We start from the raw sequence: 19,922 nt of genomic DNA, 5'->3' as shown, positions 1-19,922 counted from the left end.
GTTCTAGTTGTGTGAAAAATGCCAGTGGTAGTTGGATAGGGATTGCATTGAATCTGTAGATTGCTTTGGGTAGTAGAGTCATTTTCACAATGTTGATTCTTCCAATCCAAGAACATGGTATATCTCTCCATCTATTTGTATCATCTTTAATTTCTTGCATCAGTGTCTTATAATTTTCTGCATACTGGTCTTTTGTCTCCTTAGGTAGGTTTATTCCTAGATATTTTATTCTTTTCATTGCAGTGGTAAATGGGAGTGTTTTCTTGATTTCACTTTCAGATTTTTCATCCTTAGTGTATAGGAATGCCAGAGATTTCTGTGCATTAATTTTGTATCCTGCTACTTTACCAAATTCATTGATTAGCTCTCGTAGTTTTCTGGTAGCATCTTTAGGATTCTCTATGTATAGTATCATGTCATCTGAAAACAGTGACAGCTTTACTTCTTCTTTTCTGATTTGGATTCCTTTTATTTCCTTTTCTTCTCTGATTGCTGTGGCTAAGACTTCCAAAACTATGTTGAATAAGAGTGGTGAGAGTGGGCAACCTTGTCTTGTTCCTGATCTTCGTGGAAATGCTTTCAGTTTTTCACCATTGAGGACGATGTTGGCTGTGGGTTTGTCATATATGGCCTTTATTATGTTGAGGAAAGTTCCCTCTGTGCCTACTTTCTGCAGGGTTTTTATCATAAATGGGTGTTGAATTTTGTCGAAAGCTTTCTCTGCATCTATTGAGATGATCATATGGTTTTTCTCCTTCAGTTTGTTACTATGGTGTATCACGTTGATTGATTTGCGTATATTGAAGAATCCCTGCATTCCTGGAATAAACCCCACTTGATCATGGTGTATGATCCGTTTAATGTGCTGTTGGATTCTGTTTGCTAGTATTTTGTTGAGGATTTTTGCATCTATGTTCATCAGTGATATTGGCCTGTAGTTTTCTTTCTTTGTGAAATCTTCGTCTGATTTTGGTATCAGGGTGATGGTGGCCTCGTAGAATGAGTTTGGGAGTGTTCCTCCCTCTGCTATATTTTGGAAGAGTTTGAGAAGGTTAGGTGTTAGCTCTTCTCTAAATGTTTGATAGAATTCGCCTGTTAAGCCATCTGGTCCTGGGCTTTTGTTCGTTGGAAGATTTTTAATCACAGTTTCAATTTCAGTGCTTGTGATTGGTCTGTTCATATTTTCTATTTCTTCCGATTGAGTCTTGGCAGGTTGTGCATTTCTAAGAATTTGTCCATTTCTTCCAGGTTGTCCATTTTATTGGCATAGATTTGCTTGTAGTAATCTCTTATGATCTTTTGTATTTCTGCAGTGTCAGTTGTTACTTCTCCTTTTTCATTTCTAATTCTATTGCTTTGAGTCTTCTCCTTTTTTTTCTTGATGAGTCTGGCTAATGGTTTATCAATTTTGTTTATCTTCTCAAAGAACCAGCTTTTAGTTTTATTGATCTTTGCTATCGTTTCCTTCATTTCTTTTTCATTTATTTCTGATCTGATTTTTATGATTTCTTTCCTTCTGCTAACTTTGGGTTTTTTTGTTCTTCTTTCTCTAACTGCTTTAGGTGCAAGGTTAGGTTGTTTATTCGAGATGTTACCTGTTTCTTAAGGTAGGATTGTATTGCTATAAACTTCCCTCTTAGAACTGCTTTTCCTGCATCCCATAGATTTTGGGTCGTCGTGTCTCCATTGTAATTTGTTTCTAGGTATTTCTTTATTTCCTCTTTGATTTCTTCAGTGATCACTTCGTTATTAAGTAGTGTATTGTTTAGCCTCCATGTGTTTGTATTTTTTACACATCTTTTCCTGTCATTGATATCTAGTCTCATAGCGTTGTGGTCGGAAAAGGTACTTGATACAATTTCAGTTTTCTTAAATTTACCAAGGCTTGATTTGTGACCCGAGATATGATCTATCCTGGAGAGTGTTCCATGAGCACTTGAGAAAACTGTGTATTCTGTTGTTTTTGGATGGAATGTCCTATAAATATCAATTAAGTCCATCTTGTTTAATGTATCATTTAAAGCTTGTGTTTCCTTGTTTATTTTCATTTTAGATGATCTGTCCATTGGTGAAAGTGGGGTGTTAAAGTCCCCTACTATGAATTTGTTACTGTCGATTTCCCCTTTTATGGCTGTTAGTATTTGCCTTATGTATTGAGGTGCTCCTATGTTGGGTGCAGAAATATTTACAATTGTTATATCTTCTTCTTGGATCGATCCCTTGATCATTATGTAGTGTCCTTCTTTGTCTCTTCTAATAGGCTTTATTTTAAAGTCTATTTTGTCTGATATGAGAATTGCTACTCCAGCTTTCTTTTGGTTTCCATTTGCATGAAATATCTTTTTCCATCCCCTTACTTTCAGTCTGTATGTGTCTCTAGGTCTGAAGTGGGTCTCTTGTAGATAGTAAATATATGGGTCTTGTTTTTGTATCCATTCAGCCAATCTGTGTCTTTTGGTGGGAGCATTTAGTCCATTTACATTTAAGGTAATTCTCGATATGTATGTTCCTATTCCCATTTTCTTAATTGTTTTGGGTTCATTATTGTAGGTCTTGGGGGGGTACGTGGGGGTTTCTTGCCTTTTGGGTGATCTGAGGTCTTCTGCCAGCGTTCAGTAGGTGTTCTGTAGGAGTTGTTCCACGTGTAGATGTATTTCTGGTGTATCTGTGGGGAGGAAGGTGATCTCCGCGTCTTACTCTTCCGCCATCTTCCCGGAAGTTCTCCATAGGCATTCTTAAAAAAAAAAAAAAAATGGGCCCCGTCTTTCCTGCTCCCATCAAAGGTTTCAGGTTCTTTGTAGTTACAGTCTTAATACTCTGCCTTCTGATACTTACCTAGTCATGGCAGGAGCATCTACTCAAAGCAGGTACCTGATTCAGCAGCACCTGCCTCCTATAGCATTGAGAATTTGTGTTCTCAGACAGTGGCAACTCTTTAGCAACTCCTAGTAATAATGGGTTTGTTTCTCTTCTGGATGCCTGAATAAATGCTAGATTTACAGTCCATTTTCTAAAAGTTACCCATTGTGTTATACAGGAGTATGTATTTTGTTACACTTCTCACATTCATGAATTAAACCAACCCCTCACAAACTAGCATGGGTTACATGAAGGAAGATGTGTGTATGTTCATACAGCTAAGCTACATGCTACATGCTTTGTGTTCTTAATCCCATGCATTTAAAACGTGTATTTTTGTCGGACTTCCCTGGTGGTCCAGTGGTTAAGACTCTGTGCTTCCAATGTAGGGGGAGTGGGTTTGATCCCTGGTCGGAGAACTAAGATCCCATGTGCTGCACAGTGTGGCCAAAAACGAACAAACAAAAACATGTATTTTTTGAATGGTAAAATGAACTTTTAAAAATAAAATTTAAAGTATATTAACCATACTAATACTTTTTTCATGCAGAATTATCATACTATGCAGAGAAAAGACGTCATTACTCACAAACCATTTGGAATTGAGGGAAACCATCAAAATACAAGAGGCTTTAGAAGAACTTTTAAGGTAGAGTGTTATTCTCCATCCAATTCTAGCTTTGGGTTTTTGCTTTGAACATAATGTTCTAAGTGTTAGTAAATTAAAAGCTCTTTTTGTTATATTTCAAATAGTAGCTTTAAATTAATATTTCTGGATTATAGTTAACTGTAATCAGGTTAATGATGACCCCTTTCCTCAGGATTTGATTTTCAAATATATTTTTTACCAGTGGAATCCTTTTTCAAATATTACATGGAAACTCAAATACATAAAACAGATCCAGATGGAGTGGCTCTAGGTGGAGAGGTGGGCAAGGTCCCAGACCTTCCCTTTAAGCCTGCCTCTTTACCTCTTAAGATGTAAGTGCATAGCTATAGAGCCTTCTCCAGGATTCAGTGATTGAAAAACCCTGCCCATAGACACACAACCCTCAGAGGCCTTCTGGATCATCAGAGAAGGACTCTGGTCCAACATGCTTTGTTAAAGCATATTTCATCACGTTCTAATTATTTGTACAGCTATGTCTGATGTCAGTGATACTTTTAATCAGTGAACATGTTTGTTTTTCCAGAACACTTCATCCCCCAAACATATGGAATAAGAATTATAGTGCCAAGTATTATGTTTCTCTCTCCTTGCTCTCATAAATTGAGGTGCTTTTTAAATCCATTTTGACTGAATTTCGTGCTTATGATAGGTCCTTTTTTCATATTTTTCCACTCTACAGTGTCTCTTTCCCCTCCCCCCAAAAAGAAAAGAAAAGAACCTGTTTGGGGGTTTTTTTTGTACTATTTATTTATCGTTAAACCTTTTTATTTATTACTATTATTTATTATTTTTTTTTTGGCTGCCTTGGGTCTTTGTTGCTGCGCGCAGGCTTTCTCTAGTTGCTGCAAGCGGGGCCTATCCTTCACTGCGGTGCACAGGGTGTGCAGGCTTCTCACTGCGGTGGCTTCTCTTGAGAAGCACGGGCCCTAGGCGCACAGGCTCAGTAGTTGTGGCTCACGGCCTCTAGAGTGCAGGCTCAGTAGTTGTGGCGCACGGGCTTAGTTGCTCCGCGGCATGTGGGATCCTCCTGGATCAGGGCTCAAACGCGTGTCCCCTGCATTGGCAGGCGGATTCTTAACCATTGTGCCACCAGGGAAGCCCAAGAACCTGAGGGTTTTTTTGGTGAAAGTAGCAGGCAGTCTGGCTAGAGTGGTTAGCTCATTAGTAGGAAGTTAGTATGAGCAGAAAGGTAGTATAAATGATCTCCAAACCATAGACTAGGAGTGTACTTGAGTGATCTTCTGTTAATACCTTGGCTTCCTGAGTCAAAATTCTTGATGTCAAAAGATTTTTTTCAGGGAATTCCCTGGCCATCTAGTGGTTAGGACTCCACCCTTTCACTGTGACGGCCCCAGGTTCAATCCCTGGTCAGGGAACTAAGATCCCACAAGCTGCGCGGTGGGGCCAAAAAAAAAAAAAAAGATTTTTTTTTTCAGTGGGAGTAACACAATTTGTAGCCATTGCATAGATAATATTTTTAGCCAGTGGTTCATGTACCTAAAAGCATGTGTGACATTAGGTTTTCAAAAATAGCTAGGGCCATAGGCTGTATAAACATGTTTTGGGACTTCCCTGGTGGTCCAGTGGGTAAGACTTTGCGCTCCCAATGCACAGGGCCCGGGTTCGATCCCTGGTCTGGGAACTAGATCCCACATGCATGCCGCAACTAAGAAGTCTACATGCCGCAACTAAAACATGCCACAACAAAGATCCCACGTGTTGCAACTAAGACCCGGTGCACCCAAATAAATAAATATTTTTTTAAAAAAAAACATGTTTTGTACCATCTTTTAATCTCTTAAGTAATGAGGCATAAAGTCAACTAAAAATGTAACGTCTATATAATTTAGAGATGGTGTAGGTGGGCATTCAGATTTAAGTGTTTCCTACATGTTGCACTTCTCATTGGTCAGATATAGTCAGTTGTAGTAATTTTTCTAAGACTGTTATAAGATCTATTTCCTGTTACCCATTCTCCTTAAGGGAAAGGTCTTTAACATTAACTTACTTAAAAAATGTTTTTCAAAATATGTGCATTAATCTTTCCTTTTGACCAATCATTTAAAGCTGTGTAATGTTATATGGTTGTTTAGAAATTCACAATTCTTTATAGTAAAGTAGGGGGAAGAAATAATCATTCCTAAGAAAGGGAGCTCTTTCATTAAAATTTACTTTTTACATAAATTGGATTAATTCAAAACAAGGTAGTAATCACCTTATTAGATATGTAAAAATGGGCAATGTAAATCTCAAGATTAGCCCTGATGTATCAAGTTGGTGCAGATAGTTTTAACAAAATTACAGTGTCTCATTATAATTCTGTTTTACCTGAAATTGTTTGTAGCCTTAAGAAAATAATTGGAAAATAGGCCTGGCATAAATACTTTTTAATAAACTTTTGTGTATCATTATGCATAACATACCCATTTGTTAAATCATTGTGGAAAGAAGAATCTACTTAATTTTTATAATCACTCCTTTGTAAGATACCATTTGTACATGTCCCACATGGGACACACATATTCATTGTTCTCTATGTCTGTTGTAATATTGGGCAGTATGCAGGTCAGGAAATGTCTTGTTAAGTATAGTTCTTTTCTTGAAAATATGTGCTGTAGTGGGATTTTTATGGTAAAGAAAGATTGACTCAAAAGTACTGACAAGAGGAACTTCCCTGGTGGTCCAGTGGCTAAGACTCCGTGCTCCCAGTGCAGGGGGCCAGGTTCGATCCTTGGTCAGGGAACTAGATCCTACATGCCACAGCTAAGACCTGGCACAGCCAAATAAATAATTTTTTTTTTTTAAAAAAGGTACTAACAAGAGTAAAGTTAAGAGAGTTTTTGATTCTTTTTTTCAATTTTTAAAATTTATTTGGCTGTGTCGGGTCTTAGTTGCAGCATGCGGGATCTTTCATTGCAGCACACAGGCTCTTCATTGTGGTGCACGGGCTTCTCTCTAGTTGTGGAGCGTGGGCTGTAGAGTTCAGGCTCAGTAGTTGTGGCACGTGGGCTTGGTTGCCCCACGGCATGTGGGATCCTAGTTCCCCAACCAGGGGTCAAACCCTCGTCCCCTGCATTGGAAGGTGGATTCTTAACCACTGGACCACCAGGGAAGTCCCAAGAGAGTTTTTGATTCTTAAATAAATGTTGATACTTAATATCTTCCCCCACCCAGTTGGGATTTGATATACTTCACTATGAATCAGAAGGATAATTCTGAGGTTTTTAAAGTTGTCTTTTTCTTAGTATGATAAATTTCAAGAATTTCAAAATTTAACTTAATAGTTGTAAAAATTCATTTATATAAAATAGTTTTTAAATTATTATTATACAAAATAAACTAGGAAGCTAGTTTGAGGAAAACATGCTTTATTACCATCATTAACCTTTTCCCTTTAAATATCTGTAGTACCTAGAATTAAGGGAAGCTCTACATTCCAGACCTTTTCCCCTTTCTTTTTTTTTTTTTTTTGTTTTTTTTTGCGGTACGCGGGCCTCTCACTGTTGTGGCCTCTCCCGTTGCGGAGCGCAGGCTCAGCGGCCATGGCTCATGGGCCCAGCCGCTCCATGGCATGTGGGATCTTCCCGGACCGGGGCACTAACCCGTGTCCCCTGCATTGACAGGCGGACTCTCAACCACTTCGCCACCAGGGAAGCCCTCCCCTTTCTTATACTAATAAAATAGACTTGGAAGCTATAGTTTTAACATTTAATTTTTTTTTCCTTTACAGACCAACTTTAGAGGTGGCACATTTCAGCCCCAGTATAAATCAGGCCTACTACAGAAGAGCTTGTGCATTCAGGCTAAATATCAGCGTTTACGGTTTGCTGGTCCAAGCGGATTTATCACTAATAAATTCAGAGAAAGATTACTGAGGAAAAAAAAGGTTAGTTGGATTATGATCATTTAAAAATGTTGACTGACTTTTGAACTCCTAAAGTATCTATGTTTAATAGATAAATTCAGTTTGTAATGTAATTTTGACTTAAGAAACAACCTAGATATCAGTGTTCTTATTGCATGATAATTGAAGAATGCCTTAGCTATTATACCTCAAATACTTTGAATATGCTAGCTGTTTGAACTTTTTACTTTAGAATTTCTGTTGTATGGTTAATCTTTGAAATGGAAAATCAGGTAAAGTCTTTTAGCTGATATATTTTAGCCTGATACAATGTGAATTTTCTAGGTACCAAAAAATATTGAACTGAGTACATAAAAAGGGTACATAATTACAAAATACACTAACTTATCTTTTTTTCCCATTCATTTATGTTTTTTAATTGTGATAAAATATATATACCATAAAATTTGCCATTTTAACCATCTCTGTACAATTCAGTGGCATTAATTACATTCATAGTGCTGTGCAACCGTCACTACTATATGCTAACTCTAACTATTAATAAAAAGTTTCATTACTTGATAATTTGGATTGCGTACTCTTTGAGTTGTGGATTGGTTTTATTTAAATTCACCATGTTGGTATTTGAAAATGCAGCATAAATATCATATAAAAGTAACGTCTGCAAATTATATTTTAAATGAGAACAATAGCATTACATCTGTTGAGGCATGTTTGTCAATGTTTGACTCATTTTTGTTAATAATTTGGGGCTAATATTTTCTTCTGAGTAGATGATGTATATCTAGTGTTGCTATCAAATAATCTAATTGTGGTTTTATACATTTTCTAACCTTCAGTGTTCCCATAAGTATTCATGCTTGTGAAGACTTTACACTGAGCTTACTTGGTGATTTTAGTAAAACTTATTTTTCAAAAGATGGACCAGTAGAATGGAGTTGACAACTGATTTTTTTTTTTGAAGTTTTAGCGTTGAATAGAATATCTTCTGTAGCTTCTCCCACCCCTCAATTTTAACTGAGTGCCTTAAAAGAGGTTTTTAATTTCACTGTGTATATCACTCTTGGTGTTAGGAAAGCTATCTCTTGTTTAAAAACATGAATGTAACTGGAGTCATTTTCCCCTCTCATACACCTCCCTATGTTGGACCAAGGTGCTGCTTCTCTTCCTGTCTCATGTGGCAAGTTTCTTTGCAGCAGGTCTTCTAGGCATTCATCCCCAGTCACAGGTGACAGCCTGGCTGTTCTCAAGGAAGCTGGTCATTGATCCCCACTCGAGGAGGAAGGGTGAGGCAAGCCTTTTCCTCAATTGCAAGGTTGGGTTTCAGGTACCTATTGTGTGTTTTTCTTCTGTTAGCTCTGTGCTGAACTCTGATTGTTAGTTTCATTTAGCTCCATTTTTACCTCTGTTTTTTAGATGATTGGGGGCTCCTGAGTGCTTGCCTCAGCCTGCAGTTTCTATATTCTCATTGAACTTGCTCCATTTCCTCATCCTTTTCTTCTCCTCAGCTTGCCCCATTCCTGCTGGCTGCCCAGTTCTTCCAGACCACATTGCCCGCCAGCCTCACTTAACAACCAGTAGAAACCAGACATCAAGCCTTCATCTTAGGACATAACAAGTGTGTCCTAGAAAGAGCCACAACCTGCTATGGGTCTCCAGGCTTTAGGGCCTAGGCTTCTTTTTTTTTTTTTTTTTTTTTTGCGGTACGTGGGCCTCTCACTGCTGTGGCCTCTCCCCTTGCGGAGCACAGGCTCCGGACGCGCAGGCTCAGTGGCCATGGCTCACAGGCCCAGCCGCTCCGCGGCATGTGGGATCCTCCCGGACCGGGGCACGAACCCGTGTCCCCTGCATCGGCAAGTGGACTCTCAACCACTGCGCCACCAGGGAAGCCCCTAGGGCCTAAGCTTTTTGTATCATCTAGAATGTAGCAGTTGCAGTTAGGGTCCTGGGCAGATCACAGTCTCACCTTCCTCTTGCCTTTTGCTGCCAACTGAGAGCTTTAGAAGTCGTCGCCACACACTAGATTTTTAAGGAACCAGTGTCTACTACTCTTTCTTGGGCCTACCATTCTGGATGCTGCTTCATAGATGTTCGTGTTGTAGCTACTTTGACATGAGCTTTTCCACCCTGGCTACTGTCAGTACCTGCAAGCAAGGCATAGCCAGGCTTTGTATAGATTTGTGTTTGAACTAGGCCCACCTCTATGAGCATGGCATGAATTCAGGCACCCTACTGTTAGCACCCTTCTGAACAGTTGGGCTCCACACTCTCCTAACCTTTAGGGAAAGGAATGAGACATCACATCTGCTCTGTTTCTGCCAAGGTCTGAACTAAGGTACTTTTTTTTTTCTTATTAGTTATCTATTTTATACATATTAGTGTATCCATGTCAATCCCAGTCTCCCAATTCATCCCACCACCCCCCCACCAGCACTTTCCCCCCTTGGTGTCCATACGTTTGATGTCTACATCTGTGTCTCTATTTCTGCCCTGCAAATCGTGAACTAAGGTGCTTACGGCTTACTTGGCCTTAGAGCTGTCCTAGTAGTATTGTGCTACCCTGGAATCCCATTCCATATGTACAGACTGACAGTTTAGACCTATTACTCCATTTTACCTTGGCTTTCATGCCCTAAAGAAAAGAGGTGAAGGCCTGGAATCTTTGGTTTCTTCCAGGGTTGCTTTATCCCAAGCTTTAGCATTGTTGGGGGGAACTTTGAAGGTCCTGCCCTGGAGAGAAGTCTTAGTCCAGGCAGCATCTGTACCCTGCTTTGGCTTTTTGTCCTACTAAGGAGTTCATTGTTTTCATTATTAGACCACCGACTAGATTAAGGATGCATGGTTAATTAATTAATCTAGGTGTCCTGGAACTTCTTGAACCTGAAATTAGATATGAACCTTTGTATTTCCACATGCCTCAAAGTCCACCAGGAAAGTTTAGACTGGTCTTGTCTGGATTCCTCACTCCCCCACCACATTGAAATGTCTGGGCTGATCAGTCATGGCTTGAATTTCTTATAATGTTCCTCTGTAGTACAGTCTGTTTACTGTGCCATCAGACATGTGCTTCTTGTGTCCAGTGCCAAACAGCTTCCGGGAAGAGTTGGGGAGATCCTAGATGTGCTCCTGATATGTCCTATTGTCCACTTACCAGAATAATCGTGGCCTCCCTAAAACTGAATTAGCTCCCCAGCTGCCTACAAGGTAGTAAGATTCCCAAGCAGTATTAGTAAAGTACAGAGCTAAAATGCTTATTCCTCATTCATCATGCACTTGTCATATTAACCCCATTCTGGCACCCAAATTCCATTTTATTATGTTTCCTTTCTCTTGGATTCTGTGCTTGGGGTGGAAGATGAGGAGATGGGAGAAATGTCTATTACCCCCTGGAAAGAAGCTTGTCTTTTATCCACTGTCATTCACAAGCACCCCCATGAAATATTCTCTGCTCATCATAGAACGTTTTCAGAAACTCTTGAGGGTCTGACTATGGACCAGACTAGGATGGAGAACCTATTCAGAATTCATGAAGTCCCCGCTGGGAACATTGCCTCTGAAAAACTTTTAGCAATTGTGTGTTTGGTCAGGAAAACATGGAGTTCCTCAGCATCCTAGACTCTCCAGTAGTCCCCAGGTACCTGTCAGCTCAGTGCCTACCAGAGCTCTGCCCCTGGATAGAAAGGGGGGAAGGAGAGAGCAGAAGGACACTGTGAGAAGGAAGTTAGAGACCAGGATTCATGGCTTTTGGGGTTGGAAAAAACCATGAAAGTCATGGGGTACAAAGATAGAACAGGAACCAAGATCAGATGAATCAGCAAGAACCTGTTATACTGCTGCTGTGTCCCTCGAGCTGAAGGATGCTGGGGCACAAAAGAAGTGATTATTGTGATGGTTGCACAACTCTGTGAATACACTAAAAACCGTTGAGTTGTACACTTTAAATGGGAGAACTGTATGGTATGTGAGTTATATCTCAGTAAAGCTGTTAAAAATAAAGTCGCACTTGCTCTCTTCCCCAGACCACTGATATCTCCTCAGGGTCTGTAGCTCTCACAGCTAGCCAGCCAAGCTAGAAACTTGTCGTACTAACCCTCCCAGTTTTCCTTCTGACTGCGATTGTCCCAGGTGTTCTTATCTGTATCACTCATCCATTGCTCCATCCAATTCATTCATCTTAATAGCCGCATATCATTCCACTCTATGGATGTCTTATTTATTTCAGTGCTTTTCAAACCTCTTTTGCTTACATACCCTAAAATTATGAAAAATTATCTACCTCCTTGTACATTTTTAGGTTGGTATCTAATACTTTTTAATCATAAGTTTAACTTGTTATAAAGGATAGAATTTCTGGCATATTATAAATAGAGTCTTAAATAAAACTGTTACATCATTGTTTTAAATCTCTTCAGTGAACCTGCACACCACAGGAATTTGGTAACATCCATTTTTTAAAGTACGCAGATGAGCTCTTTTAACAAGTGGGAAACTTTACATCATTCCTTTTTTTGGCCTTGAATTTGGATTCCATTCTGTTTGCCCCATAGACTTTTATCTTTGAAAGTCTTTTATTGCTCACCAAATCAAATTTGACACATAATATTAATAGATTTCTGTGACTCTTAGGTGTTCAATATTTCTCTGGACTGAATGACCATTACAGTTGATCAAAATAACGTAAATGTATTACAGATTTTGTTAAGTATTGATCAGATAAAAGTTTTATTGGAAATGCATTTCTCTTTTCAATTAGTTTGGGTATTCATAGATAAATATTACTTATTAGTAGTAGAATAATAGTGTTCAATTATCAATTCCATTTTTTCTTTTTATAAATGTAAGTCCTGAGAAACCTTGTTTATATGATTGTATAGATGGGAATGAAAGAACTTTTATTATAGCAATGCCACTCCGTTCTTTGGACTCACTCTGAATTATAGGCCAAAAAGTCACTTAGTGATCTATCCTCAAAAAGTATTTTGAATGTTCTTTTACTGACAGCTTGATTTTGTCCTCCTACAATTAAACGAAAGCAAAGAAATGGAAAGCATCCGACTTGGCAGAAGTATGCTATTTATTACTAGCTGCTAAGGTTGGTTCACTTTCTTGGCACCGTCACCAGTATTTCCAATTTCCCCCTCTTTTGGGGGGGGTCCCCAGGTAATGCAAAGTACTAAGATTCAGGATGAGAAGGTGTATCTTCCTAGTATAAAAGTGGGAGGTAGGGAATCAGCCTTAACCGATTGTACAGGCAGGTTATTTTGGAAAGCAAACATTGAGAATTTGAAGATCTGGAAATTGATTCCCTCCAAACTGTCTGTACCCACATACTCACTGGAAAGTCTTCATATACTCCTAAGGGTATGTGTAAACCAGTCTGATGATTACTGACTTACTTAACCAAGCGTCTGTTGATGACTTCAGGATAGTTTACAGGTTTTCATTATTTCCTTTAAACCACTGTGCACATTGACATTTTGGTACCTTGCCATAGCTCCCTTTTTACTCATTTTTGTTCTTACCAGAAGTACATGAAAGTTCCTGTTTACCTGCACCCTAGCCAGCACTCCACATTATTAATCTTTATTTTCTGTTGTCAGTTTAATAGCAGGAGATAGTTCTCATTTGCCTTTCTTCAGTTATTAATGATGCAAACATATTTTTTATATGTTATGTGTCATTTGTATTTCTTCCCTCAATTTCCTTAGTTCTATGTTTTACCAATGTTTCTGTTGAGGGTTGGTACTTTTTCTTACTGATTTTTAAGAGCTCTTGATTTACTGAGGGTATTAACCTATCATATATTTTGCTCCTATTTATTTCATGTTAGTTGGCTGTTTATGGTGGCTTTTACATTACAGAACTTGTCAGTTTTCATGAACCTGTCAAGTTAATCCTGTATGGCTTTTAGATTTCATATCATGTTTGTGCTTATTAAAATTCCTTAGTGTGTTTCCTTTAAGTGGTTTTATGGTTACTTTTTTCAACATATAAATACTTGTTCCTTTTAGAATTTGTTTTAACGATACAATATAAGGGCAGGATCTGATTTTTTTCCCAGGAGATAGTCAATTTTTCTAACACTGCTTACTTATTGAGTAATTTGTCCTTTCCCCACTGATTGAAAATGCCACCTTTACTGTATGCTACATTCGTAGGTATTCCTGGTCTGCTTGGGGAATCTTAGCAGCCTCTAACTTGCTCCCTTGCCTCCTGTGATTTGCTTATTCTGTCCCTTCACTAGTAACACAGTTATTGTCCCAAAACACAGTCGGAGTCATATCACTCTTGTGCAGACACCTTCCAAGGAATCTGTTGCCTATAAAAAAAGAGACCAGACTTGTTAGCCAGGTCCAGCCCTAAGCTGCCTTTCTAACCACATTTTTCCATGCACCCTCTGTTTTTTGGAGCATAATATATGTTTTCATGTATTTTTAAAAAATTTATTTCTTTTATTTTTGGCTGCATTGGGTCTCCGTTGCTGCCCGCAGGTTTTCTCTGGTTGTGGTGAGCGGGGGCTACTCTTCATTGCGGTGCACAGGCTTCTCATTGCGGTGGCTTCTCTTGTTGCGGAGCACGGGCTCTAGGTGCACAGGCTTCAGTAGTTGTGGCACACGGTCTCAGTAGCTGTGGCTCGCAGGTTCTAGAGCGCAGGCTCAGTAGTTGCGGCGCACGGGCTTAGTTGCTCCGCGGCATGTGGGACCTTCCCAGACCAGGGCTTGAACCCGTGTCCCCTGCATTGGCAGGCGGATTCTTAACCACTGCGCCACCACGGAAGCCCGTTTTCATGTATTTCTATCTTTGTTCCTGACGTTCTCTTGGCTAGAAATAGCCTCCTGATCCCCATCCTTTTCTTATTAAACCCTGCTGTCCTTTTATGATCCACTGTAAAGCCTTACCAAAGCCCCCTCTTTAGCTCTTGTTTCATTTGGTCTCTAACTGTTGCTGTTTACCTTCCTATTTCCCCAAATAGTTGATCAACTCCTTCACAGAGGGTACCTCATTAGCGTCACGTCTCCCCCATTACCTTTCATATGGTCTGTCTTTAAAAATGCTTGTTGAATGGAATCTAATCTAATCATACACACATAGACACATACACACACACACCCATCCATAGCTCTAAAAAGTTAGTGAACAGCAGCAATTGTGTCAGGGGTCCCCAAGACCACCCCGGGTTCAGTGATTCACTAGGAGGATTCAGAGGACTCAGCATGTGGTGGCGCTCATAGATGAGATGTTCCAGCGGAAGGCCGCACAGCACGATCAGCACGGGGAATTGGTGCACGGGCGAGTCCAGAGGACACCAGGTGCAGCTTTCCAAGAGTCCCCTCCCAGTGGAGTCACACAGGATGTGCCTGAGTCCCCCAGCAACGAGCTGTGACAACACGCGTGAAATGTTGCCAACCAGGGAGGCTCGTTAGAGACTCAGCGCCCAGCGCTGGTCACATAGGCACCCCCTGCCAGGCACATACCACATTCCAGACTCAGAGCAAGAAAGCAGATGTTCAGCATGGACCATGTTGTTTGCACAATTTATGCACTCATCAGTGGTGGAAACCGTCCTGAAATCTAAGTTCTTAGATGCCAGCCAAGGGCCAACCTTATAATCAGACTTTTCAAACAATAGCGGTCAGGTATGCTATATTAACTCTTTTCTGCACAGCCATATTTTTGAAGAGCTTATTTTCACAGATGGTAAGTGCCTACAGAGAGGTGGAAAGGATCAGTGTGTTAGAAATGGTCAGGGAATGTACGCTAAGTACTGTGATTTCTACTCTCTTCACCAAAGAGGTAGGTTGTAAGCTGAGTCATGGAGAGTAGGACTTAGAATGGGCTACAGCCAAAGATCCATTTTTGGGAGTAGAATGTGGAGTTGGGTAGAGACAGGGGTATGCAAATTATAGAGGACCTCAAAATCTGGGTAGAATATAGAGGATGTGATGTGGTGACAGTAGGACATCTTCCTAGACTGAGAAGGAGAAAGTGGTGTTTGAGGCTGATGGCTGGGTGAGCAGGTTCTGGGAGGAGGCGAGGTGCAGGAAGATCAACAAGGAAACAGTTGACTCAAGTGTCAAGTTATGAAAACCTAGAGGAGGGTGATGCTCGTATGTCTAGTTCAGCATTCTGCTTATAATAGGTTTTCAAATAATTGGAAGAATGCAGGGATCAATCCAAGAGATAGTGTAGAAGAAGCCATGTCAAGGGTGAATGTGATCCAGAATAATTCCACATTTTTATAAACAAGATATTTCAGTTGAAAAAGTTTTTCAGAATTATTATAGTTAGCGTTTCCTTTTACATTTGTTAGTAGGCAACAGATATTTTATTTGAAGATCAATGTAAATGATGTTTATATTATATAATGAGTAAAGAAATAGGATACAATGTATTCTGGCTCTGTTTAAAGGAATGATGTTGACAAAAATATATATGCATGTATTTTGAACATTTCATTAACCAAAATAGAAGAATTTTCTTCAGTACTGTTTTTGTTTGGAATTAAACGTTTCCATACTAATATAAGTGCCAAAAAATAAATCAACTTTTAAATTTCTTTCAGTTTTAATAATGTAAGATCCTAGTAAAAGGTAAGGATATATGTATTAATAAGTTTTTTAATGTCCCAGAAAAACATGTCATTCTACCATTTTTGCTCTTTTATTAGTTGCATGGTCCTATGTCCAGTTTGTGGTTGGTAATTTAACATTTTGCATAGCATCACAGTATAGAATTCACATTTGTTATCCTTTAATCATAGTCTTATTGTTATTGTGAATTCCTTTTCCTGTGTTTATTGAAGCCATACATCTTCGTACATTGTAGGTAACCATCCAAAAGCAGGAAAGCTTTCCCCCCTCTAATAGCTTTCTCTGCTGTTACCAGTCATGCTAGAAGAGTCCATATAGTTTTAGAATTAGATACCATATGATGACAAAGATAAAGTACCCATTTGAGGTTGTGCGTGTGTCACATCAGGCTCTGTTCTTGAGGGACTACGGTTTAAGAGTCTTGAGTTTTTGTCAGTGATGTCCCCAGTGAAACTCGCCCAAATAGCAGAATGCTGTTTTCATTAGCTTACTAATACCAGCCTATCAAGTGCCATATATATTTTTTGTCCTACTGACTTATCATTTGATATCCGCGTTGATGTGTTTTGTTGTTACTTTGTGTCTTTGGGAATCCAGATAGCTTTGTGGGGATCTTGAGTGCAAGCGGTAATACATTAATTAAAATATTTTGAAAATTGCAATGTAAACAAAACTCTAGCTCAGATGTTTTAACCAATGCTTCTTTTGAAGTCTGTATTTCTTTTGTTTTCTCTCAATAGGAATATACAAACATTGCCCCAGCAATCTAATCTGGAATTGTTACAAGTGGAAATGACACTACAGGATGATATTTGGGAGCATCTTTTTGTCAAGAGTTAGAATTGGCACTAAAGCACTAATACTGTAACTATCTTGATAAAATAACTTTATTTTTCCGTAGTGGAATGCTGCAACTTTTTTACCCTTAACAATTGCTTTTAAATTACAGTATTCAATTTAAAAGTTGTATTAACTACAGCTTCTTTTGCAAAAAGTCTCAAAAGGGCATTATTTGTTGATGCATTTTTCTCTGAGCATGGTTTCATAGAGAACTGAGTTATATCCAGACGTTTCTATGTTGAAAGTTTTGCTTATGTAATAAAAACAAAAACAAAAGTACCTGAATTGTATAGTGTCTGTACATGAAAGAACTTTAAACAGTGGCCTTACGTAGCAATTTTTATACCAGATTTTTCTTTTTCTGATGACATTTTGGCTTACAACTTGAAGTTTTCTTAAGCTTCTGAAGATCAAGGTCTATATAATTCATACATTTCATATTATGACATAAGAAGACATGAGAAAAGGTGCTTCAAATTTTCCATCAGGTAGTTATGAGTGTACTGAATTTTGAGTAATTGGTTCGTTCAGTTTTTTTCCACAACTATTTGCTCTTTTCCAACTTCAAAATGCTATTGTGGAAAATACATAAAGATTTTATAATCTGTATTCCATCTTACTTTCCCTCAGGGTAAGCTCATGCATATCATATTTTTAAAGGCTTTTAAAAAAACTGACAGACAAAATCTCATATTCAGAAATTGTACTTTACTACTACAGCATTACACATTTTGCAAGCACATATTATAAAGTGTTTATTTTCAGTTCAGTTGTATTGAGTACCTACTATGTGTAAGATAACATTGGTAGGATTTTAAATGATATTTTAGGTCTCAATACCTTATTTCTTTATGTTTTCTGTGTTCTGCTTAATAGTACATATACATTCCCAATTAAACTTTTGTGAAATGTTTAATTGTAATTAAATAAAATACTGTTGCTCCTTCTGCTTGAAGCAGTTACTTGCCAGTTTGTGAGAACATTATTTTAATTTCGTGTGAGAATTATAGCCCTTGGTAGGAACTGTTGATATTTAAACCACTGTTTTGCACTTACAAAGAGAACTTTCTGCATCAAAATCTGGTAAGAACTTAACTTTTTCATGACTGGATTATGAAAAATCTTATTGCAAACGTTTAATTTTTTAAACATGCCTTTAAAAGATAGAGTAGCCATTTCCTTAGTGGGTCAGCAGTAAGGGGGCAAGAGTGCTTGATGCATTAAAATTGGGTAATAAATTTAGATGGATGGCCTGTCTTATGCTGTGTACTGTCTCTATAGGTCAGGTTTTTTTTTTTACATTCCACTTATGGCAAGAAAAAAATGCATGCACACAGCAGTATGACAACTTTGTATTGTGTTAAGTACCCAAAACATCTGCCTTAAATTTTAAAATAATTTATTTCATTTATTCCCATACTCTGAGGAACAGTTATAAACCTCGAATAGTTCATCATTAGGTTAATGCATATTTATTGCACAGATTCTGTGCTAAAATTATAGCAATGAACAAGAGAGCAAGACACATAGAGCCCGCCTTTATGGTGCGTACAGCCTGATAGGGAAAATGGACATTAAACATAGAAATGTAACTTGGGGACTTCCCTGGTGGTCCAGTGGTTAAGACTCTGCACTCCCAATGCAGGGGACGCAGGTTTGATCCCTGGTAAGGGAACTAAGATCCCACATGGTGCTGGGCGCGGCACAGTGCGGCACGGCCAAAAAAAGAAAAAAAAAATGTAACTGACTAAACAAAGTTGGTTCTCTAGCTCTATTTTTACTTATTGTAGCACTTAAGGGTAAAATGGTTGATTCAATATTAATCATTCCGCAACCGGTTTCCTATTTAGGCATATTTGAATATACTTTTGGTACTGTCTCAAAATGCAAAAAGCATGTTATTTGCAAAATACCTATTTGTAGCATGGATGTATTTAGAAAATATTGAGTGCATAAAATCTAATGGCTAAAAAGAAGGGCTTGCTTTATAATTTAAAGTATAAAATAAGGAGAGGGACCATGTCTGTCTTGTTCACCATAGCATTCCCAGCTGCCAGCATCCTACTTGACAAATGGTAGGAACTCATTAAATATTAGTTGCATGAATGAGTAACAAATAGACTATGTCTATTAGGAATTAAATATCTAATTTTTGTGTGGAGGTTGAACAAAAGGTTATCCATAGCACTTTTTATTGACTGGAAATAATTTGAATTCTTGAATGTGTAAGACTTCAGAAGAAAAGTTATTTTGATAAGTCACATATCATTGCCTTCTCACCTTCCTCCTCTGTGTGGTAGGCCCTCCTCTGGCCCTGGAAGACAAAGGTAATAAGACACAGTTCCTGCTCTGAGACACCTAATCGACTGTTGGGGAAGACATTCACAGAAACAAAGAACTGCAACCTATAGTGTGAAGTGCTATACCGAACATAATATACTAAAGGTTGAGAGAGAAATTGGCATTCCTGGTTGAGCATCCCCTGGTCACATTTCTTTCTTATTGGTTTCACAGACCTCAAGAGGCACTATTCCATTGGTGGTTTTGCTGGTTTTAAAATTTGATGGGTTGGGGGAAATTGGGTAAAGCATACATGGGATCTCCGGATTATTTCTTATAGCTACATGTAAATCTACGATTATGTCAATGTAAATTTCAGTTTTTAAAAAATCAGCCATAATCTTATCACAGATAAAACTACTATAAATATTTTGGAGGATACATTTTTTTCTGTTGGAAAAAACTATTATATTTACATTATAATAATTTATGTAGATGCATCATGTGGACCATCTTTTACCCAATAAATCCTACATTTTTCAGTAGTTTTTAGAAAAAGGATGGGGATACTTTCAGGTGGAAGGAAGCAGGAAAAGTAAAGCTGGATCAGAAACTCTCCTTTTCCATTATCTGGCAAACTCAGTAACCGGCAGCCACAGATTCACCAGCAGCAACCGAACAAGGAAGCACGGAGAAGATGCCAATGCAGCAAGGTGAGGTGTGACTCGCAGCCCCCCTCCACCCCTTAAGTAGCACTGAGCGAAGAAACTGGAGTGATGTGGAGCCCTGGTATGTACAAAGGGACTGGTGCGGTGAC

At 38.7% G+C, this 19,922-nt stretch overlaps 1 protein-coding gene across 23 annotated transcripts in view; it reads left to right on the top strand.

Annotated features, from left to right (window-relative positions):
* The window catches only part of BCLAF3 (BCLAF1 and THRAP3 family member 3), a 76,909-nt gene extending 57,246 nt beyond the window's left edge, over positions 1 to 19,663 (top strand). For 18 of the 23 annotated variants that reach the window (XM_049704746.1, XM_049704742.1, XM_049704739.1 and 15 more), the window contains 3 exons: positions 3,410 to 3,508; positions 7,260 to 7,415; positions 16,726 to 17,774. In XM_049704746.1, the coding sequence (XP_049560703.1) occupies positions 3,410 to 3,508; positions 7,260 to 7,415; positions 16,726 to 16,755 (285 nt within the window). In that variant the 3' untranslated portion in view covers positions 16,756 to 17,774. Of the gene's footprint in view, positions 1 to 3,409; positions 3,509 to 7,259; positions 7,416 to 16,725; positions 17,775 to 19,125 lie in introns of those variants that run through there. The other 5 variants (XR_007474808.1, XR_007474805.1, XR_007474806.1 and 2 more) reach the window with 2 other exon arrangements.
* The last annotated feature ends 259 nt before the right edge of the window (positions 19,664 to 19,922 follow it).

Source organism: Orcinus orca, chromosome X (assembly GCF_937001465.1).
Source record: "Orcinus orca chromosome X, mOrcOrc1.1, whole genome shotgun sequence".
NCBI classification, from domain to species: domain Eukaryota; kingdom Metazoa; phylum Chordata; class Mammalia; order Artiodactyla; family Delphinidae; genus Orcinus; species Orcinus orca.
The sequence above is the reverse complement of the archived record's forward strand: the minus strand, read 5'-3'. Positions and strand labels throughout refer to the sequence as shown.